A 24,898-nucleotide genomic window follows, 5' to 3' on the forward strand; every position below is an offset into this window, starting at 1 on the left:
AGGCTAACGTGAGGGTGACTTTAAACTCTAGAATGTAGCCGGGCACGGTGGCTCATGCCTGTAATCCCAGCACTTTGGGAGGCCGAGGCGGGTGGATCACAAGGTCAAGAGATCGAGACCATCCTGGTCAACATGGTGAAACCTCGTCTCTACTAAAAATACAAAAATTAGCTGGGCATGGTGGCACGCACCTGTAGTCCCAGCTACTCGGGAGGCTGAGGCAGAAGAATTGCTTGAACTCAGGAGGTTGCGGTGAGCCAAGATTGTGTCATTGCACTCCAGCTTGGGTAACAAGAGCGTAACTCCGTCTCAAAAAAAAAACTCTAGAATGTGTCTGGACACCTGCTGTGCCACCAGAGAGCTAACCCGACAGATGTGAAGGGAGTTCACACAGGGGACTGACCTCAAGGGCGCTGCAACCAAGTTTATCGCCACGCGTTCATTGCATGCTTCTAATTAAACCCGTTTATGAAGAAAAAGCAACACATTTACAGGAAGAAATAAATTAATTGAGTTCCTTTTCAAGCCACATTGTTAAATTCTTTTTATAATAATAGCTTTATTTCTGCAAGCAGTTACATTTCTGTGTTCATAAAAAGCAGGGAAAGAAGGACAAGATTTTATGACTCCTTTTCCAGAAGACCCGGGGAAGCCAAATTTTCATCAAGGTCGTTGCACTCAGTAAGCTTAGAGAAAACACTCCAAATGTCTCAAGACTTGAAACATTTTGAAATGAGAAGGAAATGTGGAAATACATTATGCTACATGGGCCTGTGAGTCCCGGGGAGTGCTAATTCCAAGAGCTTTTTTATTAAATAGCCTGAGCGTCCTATCCCACTTGCGGTCATCCTGTCCTCTGTTCGGAGGGGATTGAGCAGGATAATAACTCCCATTAGCACTGGGGGAGGTTTCACATGTAAATCCCCTAGCAAATGGAAGCACAAATAGAGAGCGTCCTGTTTAGTAAGTCAGCATAACTTGGGTGTTAGTTTTTTTCCCCTAGAAAATTGCCCATGGTCGCTTGCTATCTTTGAAGTCAGTGAGGTGGGCAACGCTCAGTCCGTGGTGTTGGCCGGCTTTTCCTTCTCATCAGGGTTGTCCAGCATCTTCAGCCTCCTCTCCAGCCTCTGCCTCCATTCTTCTCTGAGCCTGCGGAGGGGAAACCGTGCACATGCTCAGTGCATTTGTCTCCACCTATGCTGGTCCACTGAACCATGGCTTTTTCTTCTCAAGGATATTTTAAAACAAACCTGGTGTATGTTACTCTCCTCCCTGTGTCCATATGTTCTCATTCTTCGACTCCCACTTATGAGTGAGAACATGCAGTGCTTGTGGTTTTCTGTTTCTGTGTTAAGGGGAGGACAAATACCTAATGCATGCGGGGCTTAAAACCTAGATGACGGGTTGATAAGTGCAGCAAACCACCATGGCACACGTATACCTATGTAACAAACCTGCACAGTCTGTACATGTATCCCAGAACTTAAAGTAAAATAATAATTTAAAAATCCCAATGCTTTTTACAAATGAACAAAGAAAAAAATGAATAGTCACAAGGGCAATGTCTATGAATAGACGGCTTTATCCCAAATGTAATCCTTCCCAAATTGATAGGCGGATTCCACGTAATGCCAATCAGAATCCCAGCAAGACTATTCTATAGCTATCAACAAGCCGATTCCAACTTCTATATGGAAAGGCAAAAGTAGATTAGCCTTAAAAAGTTTGAAGAATGCTGTCGAAGGACTCACACTACCTGATTTGAGGATTAATATAAAGTTACCATCATCAAGGCAGTGAATAAACAAATAGATTAACAGCACAGAATACAACAGAAAGTCCAGAAATAAATACACAGTAACATGGCCAGTTGATTTTTGACAAGGGGTTAAGGATAGAGGAAGGATAGGCTTTTTAACAAATGGTACCGGAGCATTATGTACCTATATTCAAACAATAGACTTGGAATCTGCTATGGTCTGAACATTTATGTTTCCCCTCAGATTCATATAGTGAAATCCTAACTTCCAAGGGGAGGGTATTAAACTCTGCTCGGTTGTGGGCCTGGGAAAGAATGGAAAGATTCTGGAGTCATGCTCTGAGGTTCTGGGGGTTAGATAATATACGTGTACTACAGGAAAATCAGAATATACAGAAAAGAATTAAAACAATTGAATTCACCTTCATCTTTCATTCTTATAAATAACCGTACAAGGAGTATAATACTTAATACTCTTTCTGTATCCCAGTCTATTTTCCTCAGAGTGGCTCCCAGAGGTGAAATAATACCACTTAGAAGGTATAAATATTTTGAAGGCTCTAGGCACCTATCACTAGATTGGCTTCAGGAAAACTTCTTACTTACAGCTCTGCTTAATTATGGGCCCAGGAAAGAATGGAAAGAATCTGGCACGCGAGCCTGTTGCTGGGTGACGCCTGTTGCATAAACACATGAGCAAGCGGGGACTGAAAGTTGAAATATTGTCAGAGAATGAGGCACATGGGGCAGTAGTGTCCAGACATTGGTTGTAGTCCTCATTCTACCTCGATTTTGAATAGAAATGAGTGACATCAAAGTATAGTTTGTGTGTTTGTTGAGCACAGGGCTGCTGCTGCTCTTCCACGAGTGGGCAGCTTCCTCACATGTGGGGAATTCCGCTCCGCACCACTGGTCAGAGGGCACTGTACTTACAGAGGGATGATTTATCGAGCTTCTGTGACCTTCTACTTTGATTTCTACAGATTAGTAATTTTCATAACTATATTTCTGCATCATGGCTATTAAGTATTCATCCTATATTTTAATTTGTAATCCACCTCTCCAACCTGGAGAATACCCAATTTCACAAGCTTTTTTGGTTACACATCTCTGAAAGCCTGTGTAACTAAATCTGCCTTCAAGTACATGACTTTTGTCACCTAGGATCTTTTAAAGCTCACTAATAAGGGCTGCTGCCTGGGTGTTTCACTGAAGTTGATGGACTTCTTAACCTAATAAGGATTCATTCATTAACAAAGGGACTGTAACTTTTACTGGGTGTGGTGACAAAGCTGACTGGTGGCTGCAGCTTCTTTCCATTTGTATTTGCCTCAGATCAATGCCAAGGCCACACTTCTTGCAGGCTGCTCTCAGACAGCCACTGGGCATGGCCGTGGTATTAGTGCAGGCCCCTCCCAGCAAGCTGCAGAACTTCTTTAGCGGGTGGCTTTGGCTCACTGGCTCCTCGTTACTCTGCCCAAAACTTACTAGGGCTGCCCTGCTGTCTTCCCAGTCCTAATTCCTTCTTCTTCTCCTTCATTGACCTCATTCATGGAGGTCAGACCCTCAGCACACTCTGATGACTTTCCTTCATTTCTTTGGCTTCGTGGTGTGCTGAAGCTGGCTCATAACACTTCAAGAGAACCAAGGATTACTTTTCAGGAATTTTTTTAAGCTAATTATTAAATACAGACATTATTAAAAGTAAATTATATAAAGTTCTAATTAAATTGTATTAAAACAAGGGCACTGACTACGCAAAATTCATTACTTCCTAATGATTTTACTGCATTTTACAACAATCTATGTTCGTCAGGTTACTTAGGTCGATTTCACCTGTATGGTGAAAGTACTACATGATGAGGCGTTACTGCCAAACACCTCTTCTGAACTTGTCTTCATTGACATCTCACTGGTAGCTTGAAACAGACTGTGGTGGGAATCTTTACACCACGGAAGTTGCAAACAGTATAAATCATGCATGACTTGAGGTACTATTTTGTTCATTGTCTGAACTAAGATTTGGCCCTAATGCCAAATCTGGCCAGCCACCCATTCTGTAAATAAGGTTTTATTGAAATATAGCCCTGCCCACTTGTTTACATATTTTATTTACATATGGCTATAGCTGTTTTCACACTACAATGACACCGTTCAAGAGCTGCAACACAGCTAAAAAGCCAAAAATATTTACTGTCTTGTTCTTTTCAGAAAATCTTCCTGACCCTTGGTGTAGACTTAAGAAAATGATGGACAAAATGTTAACATGGATTAAATTTAAAAGTGTGCCATGTCTGTAGCTAATATATTATAAATAGCAAAAAAAAGTTGAGGAAACATTCTTCCAGTACTAGAAAGCAATTGACTTCTTTGCTGAATTGGCTAGTAATCAAGCGTTTATTTTTTGTATAATTGTTTCAAATTATGGTTGAATTTCAACCATCAGTTGGCCCCGATACAAGAGGTTGGCAAAAAATGAATAAAAACACTTTCCATTATTATTCTCTGTGAGAACCAGGTGACTATATGGGATTTATAATAAAGAATATTGTGCGTTTTCTTGTTTATAAATTGTGTGCTACACAACTTTCGTATCAGTCGGATTTATAAACATATGCATGTATATACACACATACATTTTTCCTCCAGAGAGCCAGTGGTTAAGCATCCATCAGCACACCACAGCTTCCTTCCAATTTTTCATTTACAGGTGCTTCCTCCAATAAATCTCACGCACATCTAATCTCTTGCCCTCTGCTTCTTAGAGGACCTGAATTAACACATTTGGTGTGATTCATTCTAGGAAAAAAAAATTTAGGAATCTGGGGTTCATAACATATTCATTTACTTTGTATAGCAGTTATATGCTATTGCTAAATGGTAAAGAATTCAGGTCTCTATCTACCCAAATGTCTTTTAAATCTTGTCTTATGAATATTTAGACACTTTGGTGCTCCTTTTTGGTCAATATCTTTCATTACTGTGTTGCTTCTGTTTATTTTGGGGTTCTCAGTAAACTAGTGAATATAGATTTATATATGGGGCTTTCCTTTTGCAGCAGGGAAGGTCCATAGGAGGAAGATAATGCTTAAAACTTGGCTTACAAATTCAGATACTTCAGAAGAGCCATACGACTGGCATTAAAGCTCAGAGAGAACATTTTTACCTTCAGCCTAAAAATATTGACCTCACTTTTCAAATGGAGACCAAGTCATGTTTACTGTTTCTTGTTCTAGAGTCTTCTGATTTGTTAAGGAGTTGTTAATTTCTAGGAGCACAGATTCTCCTTGGTAAGTCTGGGGCTTACCTAGAAAACAGGATGATATTTGTGAGATTCTTAAGTCACGATCATAATGTTATTCCTGGAGTGCGTGAGGACAACTGGATCCATAATTATATTTTTCCTATCATATGCTAGGCACTAAACATATGTGTCAGTTTCAGTCCTCCAAGAAGGAGTTTTGTGGGAAACACCTATGAAAAATAAAGGAGGGAGGAAACTGAAGCAGTCAGGAAGAGCCTTATAGACTTCAGCACTGGTCTGACATCTGTGAAGAGAGGGGGAAGTAACGATTGAGTAGGAAGAACCCACCCCACAGCACAGTTCTGAGGAAGCTTGGGCTGGGCTGGTGGGGAGTCCCTGAGCAAATGCTGCCTTCAGAGAAGCCTTGTCATGCAGGAATTGCCTAGAACTAGCACCTCTGCCACCCTCAATTTTGGCTAGGGGCAGCCTGGGGAGGTATGGCTTTGGCTCACCCACAATGGTAGATGCAGAAAGGGAGCCACTGGCATTACCAGTCAACTATGCTTCCAAAGCAAATGATTCTGGATGGCCTCCGAGTGGGGCACTTCAGTGGCTACCATGCTATGTGAAGAAGAGCAACCGAATACTCCTGTCCTCAAGGAATTGAGAGTTGATTGAATTCTTGATCTCCCATTTCAGATCTCAGAACTCCGATCTCGATCTCTGTGCTTTTGCTTTAGTATGAAAAGTGACCTGACGATTTTGCTGCGCCTACGCCATCCTCACGGGTAGGAAGCATGCCTTGACAATTGTTTCCTCATAGTGGGGAGAGGCGGGCCTGCGTCTGGTTACCTTGTGGCTTGTAGCTCACTGGCTGGGTCTCTGGTCAAGGGTCAGAGCTCAGTCCATCCACACAGGCTGGCAAGCTTTGGCATACTGATTTGACCGACTCAATTCACCAGCTGCTTCCTTCCTATCCTTTTAGTTTGAATGAAAAATCTAACTAAAAATTTTCTCTCTTCTGTTTATTCTTTGTACACTAACTCTTTTCTTATAAAAAGTTTGAAATAGCGATTTTCATCTGGCTGGGAGATTCTGAGTCAAATATCTGATTGCCTGAAGCTGAAAACATCCTAGTTGATATAATTGATAAGCAGGCTTCAGAGCAGAGGGAGGTGAGTGGTCTTGGGGTGAGGCTTGAGGTACCCCCAGATTTAACGTCTACCTGACACTGTTGAGATCTGCTAAATTATGAAGAGGTATTTTGAAGACCACATTTCTTGCATGAAAACATTAGTTGTTCACTGTTCAGTTTCTTAGTTATAGCTACCGGCTGGGCACTTAGGTGTCCATAAGATTTATGATCTAAACTGAGATACTTTTGAAAATAAAAGGGACTGCAGTCAATGATGATACCAAACTGCCCCAGGCAAACCAGGAGGTGTGCTCACGGAGGATGCCCACGCAGCCCTTGACTCTTCTCGAATTACCTCAATTAGTTGCTTCCAAACACTTTCCAACTTCTTTGGGGGACTAACCCATCCATGTTCTGTTGCTTTTCTCTATCCAGATTCAGAGAAAGTAAAGAAGTTTCCAGTTCTGGGACTACCCACTTTGCCTTGTGATCTCACCCCCGGGCCTCTGCCAGACATAGAACATCAGTTCCTAGGAAAAATGGATTCTCCCCATCCCTGGATTCCTTCCCAGGGTCACCGAACCCACAGGTGTGTGTTTAACACCCTTCACCCGGCTCTGGCACAGCATCTTGCCAGGTTAGCTCAGCAGAGGGAGAGAAGCATGAGACATTATTGGATTTGTTCTCCTGTCAACAACGGGGTTTGGAGGTTTTTTTGTCTCTACTGCTCACTCAGACACTTAGAACATTTCTTGATTTACAGTGGATTGGATTTTTTTTAAAATATAAATGGAGGGTAGAATAAAAAAAGGTGTGTGTGCCTGCATGTGTATATTGGAGGGTGGGCATTTGCCTATAGTGGAGTTGGGGGAGGCAGCGTCCACAGGGCTGAAATAGGGACTCAGGTGTCTATTATATTCACTGGTCTGCAAGTATATGCTGGGAGATTATTATTTCGTTAGGACAGTGTTTCAAACTATTTGCTCAGATCAGCGGGGATTTAAGCAAATGTTCTGACATTTTGGTTTTCATTTAAAAATTCTAGGTTTTTTGCGAAACCTGGTTCATGTGGGATAGGTGCATTTTTGCATTTTTTTCCAGCAAAAATAAAACGACTAGGTTTTAATTCATTGTTTACCAAATTAAAAAGACTTTTGAGAATTTTAATTCACAATTGATAAGCATGCTGGCTCTGGGGGTGGCCTCGAGGCTGAAGGAGAGACCACAGGGAGCTACCTCGCTTCCCCAGCTCCGGGTGGGATCCTGGTTCTGAGTCCTGCAGCTGCTGTGATCGTGTCTTTAAACACTTAGCTGGGGGAGACTAGCGAAATGTTTCATGATGAGCGCAAAGATTTATTCTTTCAGTCATAGAAGGTAGAGAAATCTGCTCCAATCTTTAGGAGAGGGGTCATTTCTGGGGCACATGGGAGCCTGGAGAATTAATGCAGTTTGTTCTATTGACCATTTGCAGTTGATTGCCATTTTTATAACTTATTATTATTTTTTACTTATAAAATGGCACAGGACCAAATTTTTGGAAAAGATATGAGAACACACACACACACACACAGAGACACAATCTGTCATCCCATTAGTCAAAAATCACCACTTTCAGTATCTTAGTCTATTTTCTTCTAATCCTTTTCTTTTATATACTCTCTCTCTATATATATAGTATTTAACTATATATGTATATACTATATATATGTATATATGTGCATATATATATGTTTTACTATCTTGACAAAAATAAGATCATATTACAAGTTTTTGCTTTCTGGAAGGGAAGACACAGCACAGGGCTGATGGTGGGATCTGGCTTCCAGTGGCCTAGTGGGCCAGGACTGGGGAAAGGAAGATGGTGGGGACCACACAACAGATTCCCTTCACTTCCCTGAGAATCTCCAGGATTGGATGCTCTAACATGAGATTCTTCTAGCATGTAGGAAAGCCTAGTTTTGCATATTAGGCCACCAGGAGAGTGGCTGGAATGTTGGCAGAGCTCTTTTCTGAGTATGGAAAGAGGCTCCTCTCTGGGGCTTAAGAAAGGATTTTGTTTTAGAAATTAACTTTGAGCTTTACACATGTGAATTACTCATGTTTGCAGCTCAGCATGCATTAGGCAGACACAGAAACATAGAATCGTGGTGCTCTGCTACGGAGAACCCATGACTGCCATTCCACCTGCAGTGGACATCCTAGCAGACAGACATCCTGGTTAGCCTCTTCCCATTTTAGGGACAGAGAACTAGGACAGGCCCAGAAGAACTGAGCTGGTCCACATGACGCGTCTTCCGACATAAGCAAACCTTCATCTCTCAGCAGACTCCTTGGACTGAGAATCCTTCTCCCGAGAATCTTGATATTATCCCAGATGAAGGATCTTTTTATTAAACTAGTTTTTCGCACATATACATATCTGTCGACTTAACCCTAAAATTTAGTGTAACCACATGTGCTGGAGATTGCAACAGAGAAGAAATAGCGAAGAGATTGTTTTAATTCATCAAGACATAAATAATATAATCTCATTTTTTTGTATAAAAAAGTCTTGTCCAAATCTACAAGTCATTGATTCTCAATCAGGGTTGACTTTGCCCTCCAGGTGGCCTTGGTTGTCACAATGTGTGTGGCGATCTCACAGATAGCTAAGCTTTGAGGCCAAGGATGCTGATAAACATCTTAGCACAGAACAGCCCTCCACAACAAAGAATTATTTGGCCCTAAATGTGGACAGTGCTGAGCTGGAAAATCCCTGGTATACCTGCAGGACTGAATGAGTGGATGTATTGGTGATGTTTTCCATGTTTTATGATGTTTTGACATCTTACAGTTTGCTGGCTAGGAAGAGACTGCCCCTGCCAGGGCTAGCCCTATCTTAGAGATAGAAAAAGGCTTGGCCGATCTCCAGACCAACCAATCTCAAGTCTGTAGCCCTAGCCACCTCCGTGTCTAACTCTCACACTGAACCACTATTTCCCCTGCCCTTGATTATCCTAGGGCCAGGTACCAGGGAACTGGAAACCACTCCTACAGCCCAAAGCCTACCAGAATTACCCAAACTAACCAATCCTGAATTATACACTCTGCCCTGCCTTGCCTTTTTCATAGAAACCCCAACAAAGACTCTGGCTGAGAGGTTTTCACTAGCTCTTCTCCCACCTAACCAAAACCAGGAGCTTCCCCTCTGGCCCTGTGGGACATTGTGACCCCCTCTCTGAGACCTGTGAGTACAGTGAACTTCTTCCTTCCAAGCCTTGCTCCCATGTCCTCATGAGAGCTTGCAATTCCTCCTGTCGCTGTACAGATTTTACGCTTTCATGTCCAGCATATGTACATTCCTACAATAGTGGACACCAAAGAGAATTCACTACCTCCGTCTTCATATCTGGCATCTTTCTAGGAAATCCACTTTAAAAGTAATAATAGAGAAAAAATTCACATACTTTTTCAGGGCGCTTCTTTCCTGACGATCTTCCTCCAGTTCTCTGTAAAAAGTCTGTTTGCTAATTTCTTTTTCCCAGAAGCTTTTGAGCTCATGACAAGTTTCACAGCAGAAGACTTCTCGACGGATGTATTGATTGTTCATCCCCTGAAATATACAAGTAAAGCAAATCCCAGTCCTTCAGATAAAGCCACTCTGGGTTTGGAGTGATAGAAAGATGAACTTATACGTAGACACTGATATTTACACTTTTTTGGGGGGGGGTGACTGTAGACACATCACACACCTGTACTCTTAGTCTATTTCCTCAACTGCAAATGGGAATAATAATAGATATGCCAGAAAACATTGTGAAAAATTTTGAATTAGACAAAACCAAAAAGGATATCTGGTAACTCTTTCAGATTATCTGATTCTAAAGCTTGCCCTTTTCACTGTCTTTGAGACATTTGACAATTTTGTAAATTATAGGACAATTACAGTAATGAAAATGATTCATGAACACAGAAATCCAAATAAATTTTGCCCACTAAAATGCAATTACTCTACCCACAAAGATCAATCAATTTTTCATCTATGTGTTTTTAAAATTTCTTTTGAATCAGTTGTAATACGTTACTAGTTTTTTCTTTATTTATAAGTTAAATAAAATATTTAATGCATGTTCATTTTATATTTGTATGTGATTCATTATTTTAGCTTTCTTAAAAAATGATCCTTTAAGAGTGAACTCACAGTTGTGTGTGTGCGTGTGGAAGGCGTGCATCGCCAACATAAGTACTAAGCCTCATGCATGACAGCCAGCCAGCACCCAGTCAACAGCGTGCTCTTTCCATCCTCACAGAACAGCAATAGCCTCTGCCATCTATCAAGGACCCAGTGTGTGCCAGGCACGCTTTACACACCATCCCATCTGATGCTCACTGCAGCTCTGTCTCCACTCACTGTTCAGATGAGGAAACTAGAGTGAGAATCTGCCCGTGGCCATCACTGAAAATACAAGCGCTGGCATTTGAACCTAGGTGTGTCCATCTTCAAAGCAGGTGCTCTTTGCTCGCCAGACGTGCCCACTGCGTTTGGAAACGGGTATGCCTGGAGCAAGCTCGTTCAGCATATGTGTATACATCCTATGAAGGGACACATATTTAACTCAAAAATGTTTGCTTTTTACCCGAACGTGGCCCACTTTCCAGATCTTATAGTGCCATCAGGCAGGTGAACACAAATGTCTGCACAGCAGAGCCCTCCCTGCCTGCTGGCAGCTCTTGCTCAGAGAAGCGCTTCAGCCCTGGCTGGAGACTGGAAAGGGACCCGGTCCCTTACTTCCCAGCTACGAAGTCCCTATGACCCCACGCAAGCTGGGTTTTCCTGGGGCACCCAAAGGATTGGGGGTGACAGAGGAGTTTAGAAAAAGCTTCAGAGAATAACATTTATTATTTATATTTATGATATAAAATAATTTATATTTTATTTATATGTATAATAGTAGAATATGATGCCTTTATCAGAGAGGCAGCAAGAGCTTCCTGTGTGAAGGGAACAGCGTGTGTAAGTGTCCTGAGGTAACAAGAAACTTGAAACTGAAAACAACTTTGGGTATTCGATAAAGATTTTAAGAATCCAGTTCCGGCGTTCTTCCTCCTGGAACCATCTTCCAATCACCTGCTTATTTCTACAGTCAGAGTTGCCCTGGAAAAAACTATGCTGAGCATGTGGTGGGTGGCAGTGGCGAGGCAGGTCAGGGTGGGGACGGTGGAAGCAGATGCGGGGAGAGGAGAGGGACAGAATGTTTTCTTCAGTGCCTGCCAGGCGCTCTGTGGCGGGGGGGGGACGGTTCTCCCTGGTCACACACAGCTACATGAGGGCCATTGTTTTCTTATTTAAAACATTTTTATTTTTTATTAAACATCTAAAAATAGTTTTTAAATATATTTTAAATTGACAAAAACTGGATATAATTGCATACAACATGAAGTTTTGAAATATGTACACACTGTGGAATAGCTAAATCGAGCTAATTCACATCTCATTTTGCACACGAAGGAGCTGATTTTCAGAGGCATTGATAGACCCTGTCGAGGTTCCACTGCTTGAGAGCGGTGTGGCTGTCAGGACCTGGAGCCTGCACTCTTCTACGGCTCCCGGCCACTCCGTGGAAAGAGGAAGTTTGACTTAGGTGCCCTCTCCCACTTGAGGCGCTCGGTGACCTTACCCTTTCCTGCGACTGACGGACGCTGAGGTGTTTGTGACTTAGAGGGGTAAAGTTTCGTGAACAGAAGCCCAGTCTTACTTTGTTTTCGATGCATTGAAGCATTTAACGGATGTTCAGTTATTCAAGTTAAATGAAATGACCCCCTTCCAAATTATCTTTTTCATACGAAGAGCTGGCCCCTTTGGAGTATCTCAGACATCGAGGGTCTGAGAGTGGATCGCTTTTGCGCTTTCTGGGTAAGGGAAACACAGTCTTTCTGCAGTCTGCCAAGCTGGAGCTGTGCCGTAGAGCCTCTGGAATTCCTCTCTGAACGCTGGGGCTATCCTCCAGCCTGACCCGTGCACACACTTCTGTCTTTCAAGGGCATATTTCTTACTTATTTTCTTTCCTGGGGTAATAATTCGGTGCACAGAATTTTAATAAATTTCTAGCCACTGGACATTGAAAGAGAAGCCACTAACAAAATATATCTGATTTTACTAGGGTGTGGAATGCATGCCCTCCTACAGCAATTAGGTTTCCTGTGGGTTTTGTTCAGACTCCAGGGATATTTAAGGCATCTCATTTTCCTGATATGCAAATTCAAGATAAGAAGATAGTGCCGGCTGCCCCGGCCCTCCCGGCCCACGTGAGGCCGCCCGCGCCCTGCCGCCGCCGCAGCCGCCGCCGCCATGGGCTACGTCGGGAACAGTAAGACCGAGGACCAGCGCAACGAGAAGGCGCAGCGCGAGGCCAACAAAAAGATCGAGAAGCAGCTGTAGAAGGACAAGCAGGTCTTCCGGGCCACGCACCGTCTGCCGCTGCTGGGCACTGGAGAATCTGGTAAAAGCGCCGTTGTGAAGCAGATGAGGATCCTGCATGTTAATGGGTTTAATGGAGAGGGCGGCGAAGAGGACCCGCAGGCTGCAAGGAGCCACAGCGATGAAATATATCATCCCTAGATGACGGCTACAGTTTCTCATCTTCCAGGCTATGTCCTATCACAATTTGCATGCTGGAATTGCTCGGTCTTAGGAACTTCTAAGAAGATTACCATTCTGTTGTCGGGGGGCGGGGGCAAGCGGGGAGGGGCCCTTACTACCTGACCTTGAACGATGATTGAAAAAACAAAAATGCACTGAAATCCTAAATTGGCAGAAATGTAGTATAACAACTATCCAAAAGGCATCTTTATAAGAAATGACTGACAATCGACTGTACCAAAAGTTGGCATTTGAGCAAAATATGACAGGTCTTTCCTTAGTGAGCTGCTGTGTACTAGATGTTGTGCTAAACCCTTGAACCCGACGAATACCTTGCCTGCACATCTCTCCGTGACTGTTCTGCAAGTAAACATAAGTATCAACATTCGTGATAAATAAAAATTCTCTTCATGTTTCAGCAAAAAAAAAAAAAGAAGAAGATAGTGCTTGCTTTTAACTGGGAGGAAGGTGTTAAATGCAGAATTTGCAATTTAAGTATGCAAAAGGTAATGCCTTTTATGTGCATGATAGTTTCACAGATTTTTAAACTTACAAAATACCCCTAAAGATTACAAGTCCATATTAGGTACCTGGTATTTAGAAAAAGGACAGCTTGGTCAAACAGGTACTCGCTGAAGTGTTCTTCTTTTCTCAAAATTAATAATGAACATTGTTTTCTAAAGAGCTTCGTTACGAAGACAAGGAACACAGCCTGCTCACATCCGCATGGCATTTCGCATCCTCTCTGTCTGGGAGGAAGGTGTGGTTTGGAAATGGAAAGAGGGTTTATTCTAGCAGATACTATGGTTGCAGAGTCATGAGCTGGGTTACAGAAAATAGATGAAAGCAGGGTGGTGTCCACACACCCAAGGAGTAAATTAAAATCAGGGTGAATCCAAAGGAAATCAGGCTACGAAGAATCTGTTGCATGCGAGGTCTGCTTCCAATTCCTGTTTGATCAAAAAGCACTTCTGGGGTCTCCGTTTTCAGAGAGTAGCTTGAGAATAGCGGGCATGAGTTTTGGAAGGACTTAAGGAGGAGACAGGAACTCAGACGTCTTCAGGGATCAGTAAGCATCCTAAAGGGGTGAAGCTACTGGGAGAAGTGGCACTAGGTCTTGAAGGATCACGTGTTCTGCTTCAAGACATGCTTTCCAAAAAGGCCCAACACCACACTGGCCAAACAAAACATGGCATTTGGCTGGATGCAGTCTGAGGGTTACCTACCTGCCCCTCTTAGGGGATGCATTCTCTGTTTACAGATAGAGCCTATGTCTTTCTTCATTAGCTTTCCTCGAAACCTCCTCCCTGTGCTCTCCCTACAGGGCACCCTGAACTATGTTGATTTCTCTATGCCTTCCTCCTTCCTAAGCTGTCTCGTGGGGCAGCCCCCTATCCTGCTTCTGCACCCAAGCAGGCAGATACCACTCTGGCTGGTCAGGCTTGCTACTGCTGTCATTCCAGCAGCAACTGGGATTGGAGTTCTTCACCAAGCTGCAGCGCCCCCACTAGGGGTCATGTAGACACAGCTGTCCTGACTGCAAAACACAGCTGCATCCTGACAACCAGGATGGAGACAAAGCTCAGTGGAGGACTTGTCACTGTTGTGACTTCGGGCAGGCAAGCCCTTCACTTGCTCTGAGCCCCTTTCCTTAGTCTTGAAGTGGAGATGAAGTGTAGTGATGTGCAGGAAAGTGCCCCCAACACAGCCCACTATTCATTCCTCAGTGCGTCTCCCCACATGCCACATACTTGTCCAGGGAACTCACAGTCCATCTCCCATCCCTGGCAGGCATCAAAAGTGCTAACTGAATTTGAACCACCACCTAAATACAGTCTCCTTGTGTTTAGTTTATACATGACACCAAATGTTTTGCTTCTTACTGACTCGGCCCATCTTGAAGGCTTATTTATCTCTGTTACTGGGCTGTAAGAATTAGAAAGCCTTAGATCATGGGGATAAGAGGCTTCCCATCTTGTCCCAGGTCCAGTGTCGGACCACGTCCAGAGAAGCCTTCAGCAAAGCTCTTGGTGATGAGTTTCACCCTTACATCACTTAAGATGTTATATCTGTGGGCTCTCTGAGGTCAGGCCCCGTAATCACATTTACTGAGTGATGCTGAACATGTTTAAGGAGTGACTGTCTTACTAAAGTGGACAGTTGCCACTGTGCCGACTCTTGGGCTCAATCCCTCCATGTGACTTCACAGCCTCACTGCTTGTTTTGCTGAAAACTGCTGGGCAACCTGAACTTCAGCAGGTAGGATTACGACAATGTGTAAGAACTTCCGTAAGAGAAAGTGCCTTTTGTTTGAGATGAGCCATGCCATCTTCTTCCTTCCATTTTTAAAAAACTTGTTTTACATTTATTGCTCTCATTTACTGGGCTCACCGTCGCTTGCCCACTTTGAACAGAATGGATAGTAATTTTAGAAAAGTATTTTTAGGAAAGCATCAAAATAAGGCAGGAAACAGGAAATAAAAGAGGTCTGCCTTTCCCTGGGTTGTTAATGGGAAACCTAGGCACTGCCAGTTGCTCTCTCTGCCTCTGCACCTGGCCCAGGCAGAGAAAATCATTAGCTATATGCCATACGCATATGGTGCTGCCCCTGTTAGAGCTCAAACGAGAGTGGGAAAGCATTGCTTTCTCAAGTTGCTCTCTCTGTATGGTGGGGAAGAAGGGAAAGCCGCTGTGATCCCCTGTGGGATGGATCGGTAGTGTTTTTATTTTCACAGAAATAAGAAATACTAAGCAATGTGCAGACACATAAACCCATTAGGCATCTGAACCTTCCCGAGCTACTTTTCAAGCTCTATAAGATTAAGCTCCTATTTTTTACATGAGCAACTTTTCAAATTCAGGTGTCTCCATTCTGTTCTTGTGCAATTGATTTTTGTTTATAAACCCAATTTCAGAGGTGCACACTCATGCGCCTTCTAAGTTTCTGCTTGCTACTTTCATCCCTGTGTATGCAGATGGAAGAGAAGAGACTTTTCAGAGGAGTGAGGAGCATGTATGTGCTCTTGATTTTTTTTTTTTTTTTTTTTTTTTTTTTCCCAGAGTCTCACTCTGTTGCCAGACTGGAGTGCAGTGATGTGATCTCAGCTCACTGCAACCTCAGCCTCCCAGGTTCAAGCGATTCTTCTGCCTCAGCCTCCCCAGTAGCTGGGACTACAGGTACGTGTCACCATGCCCAGCTAATTTTTGTATTTTTAGTAAAGACAGGGTTTCACCATGTTGGTCAGGATGGTCTTGATCTCTCGACCTTGTGATCCCCCCGCCTTGGCTTCCCAAAGTGCTGGGATTACAGGGGTGAGCCACTGCGCCTGGCCTTGATGTCTTTTAAATTCCCTCTAAACCTGAGATTCTCTCAGAATATAAGATCATTTATTTTTCTTATAACCCAGATGACTGTGTTGTCTTCCATCCCCAGGGGCTCCAAAAGCAGGAACAGCAAATTTAAATAGCTAGTGTCCAGAAGGCCACATGCATGAGTTATTCTGGTTATTTTTATAACAAACACTTAGGAATATTGTCTGCTTCTCCCTCCCACCTCTAAAAATCAGGTTTATTGTATTTATCTTTTTGTTTCCCCAGTTTTTATAAATTCATGGGTAGAGGGCAATAGCTCTCCTTTTTAAAGTGTAGACAGTGGCGGGAAATCCATTGATTTTGGCAACTGAAACTCAGCCCTGCAACCAGGGGAGTGTGGAAGTGAGTTCAGGAATGGAGCGGGTCTGCCCCCGCTAAGTGGTCAGACAAAACCTACCACCCTATGTTTGCCTAATGGCTGGTGGGCTGCAGGTCTGTGTTCTCTGGCTTATTTTTATGCTCTTTATTGAGCGCTTACTGAATACCTTTTATTCTTCAAAGTGCTCTACATCTCACCTTCAATTCTCACAACAACCCTCTTCTTATCCTCATTTTACAGAGGAAGTACAAAGAGGCAAGCCACTACCTGAGGTCACCTTGTCGATGGTGATGGAGCTGGGATTTAAACCACACCCAACTCCAAAGCCTGTGTCATCACCAGCACACCACCCAGCCACCGGATAGAGAGACAGCAGCTCATGACAAGAGCAGGGAGCGGAGAAAGCAGGCATCCAGTTAAATCTGCTGAGAGCAATATGCAAGTCATCAATTCTTTCTCAAAGCAGAACTAGATTAACTTTCTCCCAAGATGATCTCCTGTGTATCGCCTCAAGACACACATCCCTTTTCCTCTCAGCGCTTTCTGTCAAAGTGCTCACTGTGGCCAGTTTCATGCCAGGCATGGTAAGGATAAACAAACAAACAAAAACTAGACTCCTCCTGACACCAGCACCAAAGGTGTTTGTTTGTTTAGCCCCTCACTTGGAGATTCTGCTTCCACAGGTGCAGGGGACACATCGTCACTCCATTTCCACTCAGGTGATCTTTTTCACCCACAGTGAAAATACCTTTAGGTCCAAACTTACTACGTCTGGGAGTAAGATGGCTCCACCTGGCTGTGGCCCGAAGACATTTGGATGGGCTTCACCTCCCGCCCCACCTTCGGGCCCCAACGGACTGAGAGCAGACGGAGTTTCCTCCCGTCCTCTCTCACCTTCTCAGATGGAAGCTGGAGTGCAATGTGGGAGTGTTCTCCTTAGTTTAGCACCTTTTCAGAAAACATTGTCTTTTTAACTTTCCCTCCAAAATTCTGTCCAGCTATTTGAATTTCAGTCTTGATTCCCTCTGCACAGTCTCCTTATAATTAATATCCCTCAAAGTCACCTCAGATTTTGCTAGCAGTATATTTGGGTCTCAGGAGGAGGCTCAGGAGAAAGAAAAGATTGCCTGGGCAATACAAGTGAGCTCTTGGGTAGCTGGGAGTTTAAAGGGCTTAAAAAAAGCTTGTTTGTACTGGATGTGCCACAATAACTCACCCATGTTATTCCCTCGGAGTTTGCCAGAATTGATTGTGGTGGCACCAAGTCAGGAAAAAACGACACCACAATTATGAGAGAAGTCCCTGTGACTCTTGGTTCATATGATCCTTATGGAGCTTAATTTTATCACATGAAAAATGCGTTGTTCTGAGAATTACATGAGACAACGGAGCATGAAAAGTACTTAATGTACTATCTGCTCCATGATAAATATTATCACCATCTATATTTTTATTAGCAACCTGCATTGCATACAGTACCAAATGCTATCTCATTTAATCCTCAGCATATTGTGCTAGGTTTTACTTTCCTGTATTTGTGAGCAAGAAAGTGAGTCTGAGAGGTTGACTTGCCCCAAGCTCCAGAGCTCATGATGGGGAGAGCCAAGAGTCCAGACCTGCTGATTTCACAGCCCCCAGAATGTCCACTCATGGGGTGCTAACATCACAGAAGTGGCAGTGAACAATGAATCGTATTTTGCAATTGCTAATGTGATCTTCAAAGTTATCTCACTTAATGGTATCAAGAGCTCTGGGAAGTAAATCTTATTATGTTCCCTGTAACCAGACAATAAGCCAGGGGTAGAAGGTTTAAATCCTTGTCTAAGTCACAGAACTAGTAAGCACTGGTTCTGGGCTCTGAAGCCACAATGTCTGATGCCAAAAGTCCTGTCACCACCTCCCACAGTTTAAGCCACTTTCCTCCTCCATTTAGGGGAAAGTTCACGTGCCCTGGAAAATAAGGACTAGTTAGCATCTGTCATCATAGACTATCATTATTCTAAGATGCTCTGCAAGAGCTTCACTTGGATCCATCCAGGTCCAACCTGTGTGCTCAATCCTGCCAGTCTGTGGGTGGGGTCAGGGAGCCTTGCTGACTAAATCAAATAGGAACCTCACCCAGGAGAGGAGTGGTGGGTGCCACTCCCGGGAGGAAGATGGGTAGGATCATAAACATCAGTCTAGTTAGTCCATCTGTTCAAAAACTAGATTTCAAAATGCTATAAAGGTCAACATCGAATCAACAGACAAAATTGGAATATGGACAATAACAGGATGCTTCAGTGTTAGAGTTCCCACAGTTGATGAGTGTGCTGTAATTATGTAAGATGACCGTGTTCTTGGGAAGTATCCACTGAAGCATTTAGAGGTGAGGGATTATGATATGTCAACTTATCTCAAGTGATTCAGGGAAGATATGTAAATTTATAAGGCAAATGATAAATCAGGCGGGGTAAATGGTGATGATCAATGCATCTGGCTAATACTATAGAGAAATTCTTTGAATTATCTTTTCTGTAATTTTGAAATTACTACCAAATGAATGCTAAAAAGTAAACATTGCTTTTATCTCCTTTCAAGAGAAAAATTGCTGTTTACTCTGTTTCTCTCCCATTTATCCCCCTCCCCCTACAACTTCTTATTCAGAGCTCTGACCTCTGTAAATAAGCCTTGAACTCATTTTGTAGTGTCACAAAGTAACAAAGGCTTAAAAAAACAGGTGAAGGGTATTGCAGAATTAGTCAACTTGGGAGTTCTCAATATCCAAAGAGGGACAATTTTCACAACAAAATAAATAACATGATGTCAGTTATGACCCAAAGAATGAATTCAAATTGATATAAATTATTGAAATACACAAATGGAGGAGAAAGAACAACTATTACTTTCAGAAGAATTTCAGTGAGTAAGTGTAGAAAGAATCAGGAAAAGAGAAAATCACCATGAGAACACCACAGTAATAATACCACAGTAATAATTATCGCAGGCAGAAACCATTCATCAGTGGTAAAATGAGTGGACGACATTTTAAAGAGGAACAGAATGCTGGCATAACATCAAAGATAAGTCTCCAAAGATTTACTAATGACTGTGGTGGTTTTAACATATGATCACAAATTGTTTGATACTCCCCCTCTCTCTAGAAGGTGGAGTTAAGTTGCCTTCTCCCTGAGCCTGGGATGACTTGGTGACTGAGGGGAAAGTAGTCACTTTACAGTGGAGAAACAAATACCCCCCTAACGTGGTTAAGGCTCTTAACGCTTCTAAGCACTGTTGATATCATGTGTCCCTTGGTGTGACGTGATGTGACACGATGACTTTATGGTGTACTTTCCCTAACACCAGAATGCTGTCTATTCATGAGGCAACTGAAGATCAGCTCAAATTCCAGAGTATTTTACAAAATACCTGAACACTGCTCATTTAGAAGTGTCAAGGTCATGAAAGATAAAGGGAGACTGAGAAACGATCACAGATGGGAGGAGAATAAGGAGATATGATTGATTATACATATATATACAGCACATTGCATTTATTGGTATATATATATTTGTTGGTGTATATATATATAGGTGTATATATGCACTGGTATATGTATGCATTGATCAGTGCACTGACGGATGAATTCTGCCTGCAATTTTATATATATATATATACACACCAATAAATGCAACATGGTATCCTGGATAGGATCCTGGAACAGAAAAAAGAGACAATAATACAGGAGTGGAAAACTGAGAGAATCTGAATAAATTCCGCAGTACATTTTACTGTGCCAATGCTAATTTTATTGTTTTGATAAATGTACCATGGCTATGTAAGATGTTAATATTAGAGAAAGCTGGGTGACAGGTATATGGAACACTCTGTACTATCTTTGTAACTTTCTCGAAATCTAAAATTATTTTGAAATAAAAAGTAGAAAGCACATGCATCTTCCTGACACCATCGGCAGATAGGAATTAAGGGCCATTGTTTGCCTGAGGAACATTTTCAGTGCACACAGAGAGATAGCCATCATCCCCTCATGCTGACACCACTTGCCAGTCAGTCCAAATTCTCCAAAGAATTTAAAGCTAAAAGTAATCAGTTCTCTAAAAAAATCTTATATTCTGCTCCTATTAAAAGCTTTTACAGGCCGGGCACGGTGGCTCAAGCCTGTAATCCCAGCACTTTGGGAGGCCGAGGTGGGTGGATCATGAGGTCAAGAGATCGAGACCATCCTGGTCAACATGATGAAACCCCGTCTCTACTTAAAAATACAAAAAAAATTAGCTGGGCATGGTGGCGTGTACCTGTAATCCCAGCTACTCAGGAGGCTGAGGCAGGAGAATTGCCGAACCCAGGAGGCAGAGGTTGCGGTGAGCCGAGATCGCGCCATTGCACTCCAGCCTGGGTAGCAAGAGCGAAACTCCGTCTCAAAAAAAAAAAAAAAGCTTTTACAAAGGCAAGGTGGTTAGAATACAAAAATTGGCTAAAATATTGTTTTTCTCCTCTCCTTCACCAAACTGCCTTTCCGGAGGCTATTTGGCCTTCACTAATCGATGTTACTTGTTTCCTGAACAGAAAATGGGCTATGTGTATTTTTAAAGAGTGAGCCCCAGTCAGGGTCTGATTTCCCAAAATAGCTGCGTTTCTGGAAACATTGTTTCCTTTCAGAAAATGGACTATCTAGAAGGAAGGCTCATTAGTGATCTCTACAACCCCTTTGAGTGAGAGTAGAATTGTAGGGTGGATGTCCCATCTTCCTGCCCCACAATGTGTGCTTTCCATCAATCAAGTGTAACTCCTCAGAAACTTGAGGCACCCAGAGAGGCAGCCAGGTCTAAATGGGACAGTCCCCGCAGGTCACAGCGAGACGTCTGGAAGAAGAGCACTGTCAGCACTTTTGGGGAGGTGTGGAGGGAAGTGATCCCAGAGCAAATCATATGTTTTGTTCACATCTATAAGCATATCTATAGCATAAACTCCTAGAAGTAAAAGTGCAGGTCAAAGTCTGTAAACCCTGAAATGTTACTCCGTAATTCCATATTGCCCTCTGCTGTCATGGGAGTGATGGAATGTTTGTGGACTTCTGTAGAGGTCCTTCCAGTCTCCTTAAGCACAGAAAAGTCTGGGTCAATGTATTCACCTTTTGGTGAAAAGACACAAGCATAGTTTCAGGTCTTGGACTCAGGAGAACGTATCTAAATGGACCACCTTAAGACAGAGCCTGGAAAGCAATTGGCTTTTCTAACTCAAAAAATATGTGCTGAATTAATGAATTGATGAGTCATAGCAGTGCCCATAGAGAAATAACCAATACATTTCTCAGTTCAGTTTTGCGTCAAACATAAAATAAATGATTATTTAAATAAATAAACATAAACTTTAATCAGTTTCATTGCATTCTAATGCTAATAGGACAGATAAATAGTTTGAGATAAGTAAAAAAAAATGTTCAAAGTTCTAACAGTAGATAGATATTTTAAATGGTCAATTAAAATTTCTGTGTCTCCTAATTGCTTTGAATGCTATTTGGTTTATAGTTACCATATTAATACTAACATGCAGTTATTTCTAAAATACATGTTTGATGCTTTTTATTTTATAAATTTCATTCACTTTTCTTAAAAAAGTTTTTTTAAAGAGTTTGGAAAAGAGACTTAAGTCTCCTCATCTGTGAGTTGAGGTGTTTGATCTACAGGTTCACTGAGGTCCATCTGGCTCTAACAGTCAGAAAAACCATCAGCCTCAAGTTCAAGGGAATAATCTGTAACTTCAAAATTACAGGGACTTTGGGTTTCAGTTTTTTCATTTTCAAATGAGGATATCTAATTGCTTTACACATATGGGAAGGGGAAATATCAACAATTAGATAGGCTTTAGCAAAAGGAGACTTTGGTAAATAAGCAATTCTGTTTCTCTGCATCACCCTTAGCAAACGTAGTTTTTAACTACAGTGTAATCCATTGAGAGGATTAATTCTATTTTCAGTAAAATGTTACCAATTTAGAAAAGTCATAATTCCAATGGCAGTTCTTAAATTTACTTTTGTAATTGACTTACACTTCAAGAGTACAAGAACTCACTTTTATAATAAATTTTAAATTAAATATCAATTTAATCAAATAACATTTATTGAAGCTGGACTTTGTGTGAGGCTCATGTACTTGAATCTATCTGATGAGGGGCTAGGGAAGAGCTAACTATATCAAGTCAGATGAAAGAGAATTCTACAGTTGAATTTCCCGAGTCTCAGGTTAGTCAAGTAAAAGCCTCAAATTAGTGATCAATCTCCCACCATCAGCTCTCTGAGAAGCTTCCATGATTTGGCACCTACAACAAACATTCGTTGGGACTAAATTATCCATTAACCAACATGAGACGTACCTTTGTTTTGGTTAATCTTAAAAGAGCCTTGCTCTGTGAGATTGACACTAATTTCTGGCTTTTCCCACACTCTTTAACATGAAATTTCTGCATCATTGACATTTAGGAAAAGATGGAAAGCATCAGAGATGGAAAAAAATCTTTTGGCTCATCTAAGTTATTCCCAACTGGTACAGGGTAGGTGTTCAAGGTGAAGAGAAAATGAATTAAAGTGGTCAGTAAACGACACACATATAAGGGGTGGTATCTGTTTCAATTTGCAGCCCAAGTTCCGAGATGTTCCCACCCTTGACAACACAAGCTCAACGCACTGTACCTTAAAGATGAATTTGCAGGTGAACTGATACCCGGCTCAGGTGCAAAGGAGGGTAAGACTCCCAGGCCCTCTCTTGATTCCTCAGATCCGGCTTGGGAAGGCCACAGATTCTGTCCCGAAATCACATTGTTGCAGCCCTTATATATGGAGTGGAGGAGTTACAGAAATCCCTTAACCTTTCAAGGTCATTTGAGCCAAATTAGTACCAGAATCAGACAATATCTTTCCTGGGACATTGTAGCCTTCCCTCGTGGTGAGAGATGGCTCTAAACAAATCCCATCTCTCTTACTGCCCCACCCTCCCCAGAGAAGGCAAGCTTCTGTTTTGGCAGTTCCCACGAGTACTATGACTTGGCCCGAATGGAAAGAGACGATTTAGAGCATGGGCTGGATTATCCATGTGCCCTATTCCCCTGTGACTTGTGAAAAGCCAGTCTCTGCACCTTGGTGTGTAAAGGGGACTGGAATGGTGGGACAAGTCACACTTGGGTGTAACATTACAGGAAGACTTAGAGAGGCATCTGGTTCTTTGCAGCAATTAATCCTTGAATGGAATCTGGTGATGACATATCACGGTCTGCTGAGTTCTCTACCAGTTGGAGCAGGAATTGCCCCTGGTGAGTGTTTTCCAATAAAATGCATCCAAGTGAGATCGACTTCTCATTTTAGAGTGGCTCTTATCCCATGATGGAGGAGCACATTTTGTCCTTAGGAAAAACATTTAGAATCCTCACTCATCTGATAACAGAAATAGCTTTGGTTTTCATCAAATCCTTTGACTATGCTACTAATTGCATGCCCATTACTTGGTTCAGTGGATTATAATTTTACAACTTACATTATACATGATAACCTCCTCTAATATAGATGTTCAGATTTTATCCTGCTGAAGTGATATTTAATGTTGAGTCTGTGAAAGTGTTTTAATAAGCCCATTTACATTAAGCTGGATGCTTTATTTAATAGCAGAACCAAATTTTATAGATAATTTTTTTTCGGCAAGGAAAGAGAGGAGTTAATTCTGAAATTATCATGCAGGGTCCTACCTATATAAAAGCAACAATTTGAAGAGAAAAAACTCAACAAAAATGTTTCCAAGGAGTATACTGAAATCACAGAAGTGAAGTTATATACATATCTGTATATTTTCACTTAAGAAAATATAGTGAAACTTGAATAATTAGCAGGTAACAGATCACTAGATGTTAGTCTTCCTTTCTTCCTTTCCTTCCTTCTTCCTTATTTACCTTCCTCCCTTCATCCCTCCCTCCTTCCTCCTTTTCTTTCTCTCCTTTGAAAGTTATTTTGACTACATGGGATGTCTCAGTCTTTATTGAAGCCATTAGCAAGACTCCAAGAAAAATGTTATCAAAATATTTCTTACGTGCCGGTACTCCACTTGGCTTATAGCAATTCTGTAAACCCTTACTAAATCTGCTAATATAGAATCTTGCACAATTAGCAATTTGTTCCACTTTAAAGAATGAGCATTTACCCTCTTCCTAGTTCAACAAAGGTTTTAATCTATAAGTATAGGGGTGTCCACATTTTGATCTTGATTTTATCTTCTATTTGATTGGGAAGACAGAGGCACAGACAGGTAAGGCCGCGTGGCCAAGAAGTGGCAGGATTTGAACCCAGGCTGTCCAACTCAAGCTCTTACTAAAGTGAGATGTTCAGCACAGGCATCTGTCCAAACCCCAAGCACTTCCACTATTCATTTCCCTACTAATAAAAGGAGTTTACCTGAAAGAACAGGAGA

General features: G+C 42.1%; 1 protein-coding gene and 1 pseudogene across 2 annotated transcripts; one reads left to right on the forward strand and one right to left on the reverse strand.

The window, feature by feature from the left end:
• Positions 1 to 539: 539 nt before the first annotated feature.
• Positions 540 to 23,252, reverse strand: FAM240B (family with sequence similarity 240 member B). 2 transcript variants are annotated; one of them, XM_064361275.1, is made up of 3 exons: positions 23,137 to 23,252; positions 9,585 to 9,730; positions 540 to 1,149 (listed from the first exon to the last, which is right to left on the reverse strand). In XM_064361275.1, the coding sequence occupies exons 2-3, from the start codon at positions 9,725 to 9,727 to the stop codon at positions 1,056 to 1,058; spliced, it is 237 nt and encodes a 78-aa protein (XP_064217345.1). In that variant the 5' UTR covers positions 9,728 to 9,730; positions 23,137 to 23,252; the 3' UTR covers positions 540 to 1,055. The 2 variants fall into 2 exon arrangements, with proteins under 2 accessions (XP_064217345.1, XP_064217344.1); XM_064361274.1 differs by lacking the exon at positions 23,137 to 23,252 and adding an exon at positions 20,607 to 20,761.
• On the forward strand, positions 12,467 to 12,736 carry LOC110569519 (guanine nucleotide-binding protein G(s) subunit alpha-like; annotated as a pseudogene).
• Positions 23,253 to 24,898: the final 1,646 nt, after the last annotated feature.

Source organism: Aotus nancymaae, unplaced genomic scaffold, assembly GCF_030222135.1.
Source record: "Aotus nancymaae isolate 86718 unplaced genomic scaffold, 86718_ANA_hifiasm-v0.15.2.pri h1tg000041l, whole genome shotgun sequence".
NCBI lineage: Eukaryota > Metazoa > Chordata > Mammalia > Primates > Aotidae > Aotus > Aotus nancymaae.

What these genes read in the sequence shown, in the direction of transcription:
- FAM240B (XM_064361274.1), bottom strand. Translation starts at nt 20,648, where the DNA reads ATGATCCACCCACCTCGGCCTCCCAAAGTGCTGGGATTACAG. An exon ending in CCAAAGTGCTGGGATTACAG is followed by an intron (nt 9,731 to 20,606) that starts GCTTGAGCCACC and finishes TGTATATTTCAG; the next exon opens with GGGATGAACAATCAATACAT. An exon ending in GAAAGAAGCGCCCTGAAAAA is followed by an intron (nt 1,150 to 9,584) that starts GTATGTGAATTT and finishes TCCCCTCCGCAG; the next exon opens with GCTCAGAGAAGAATGGAGGC.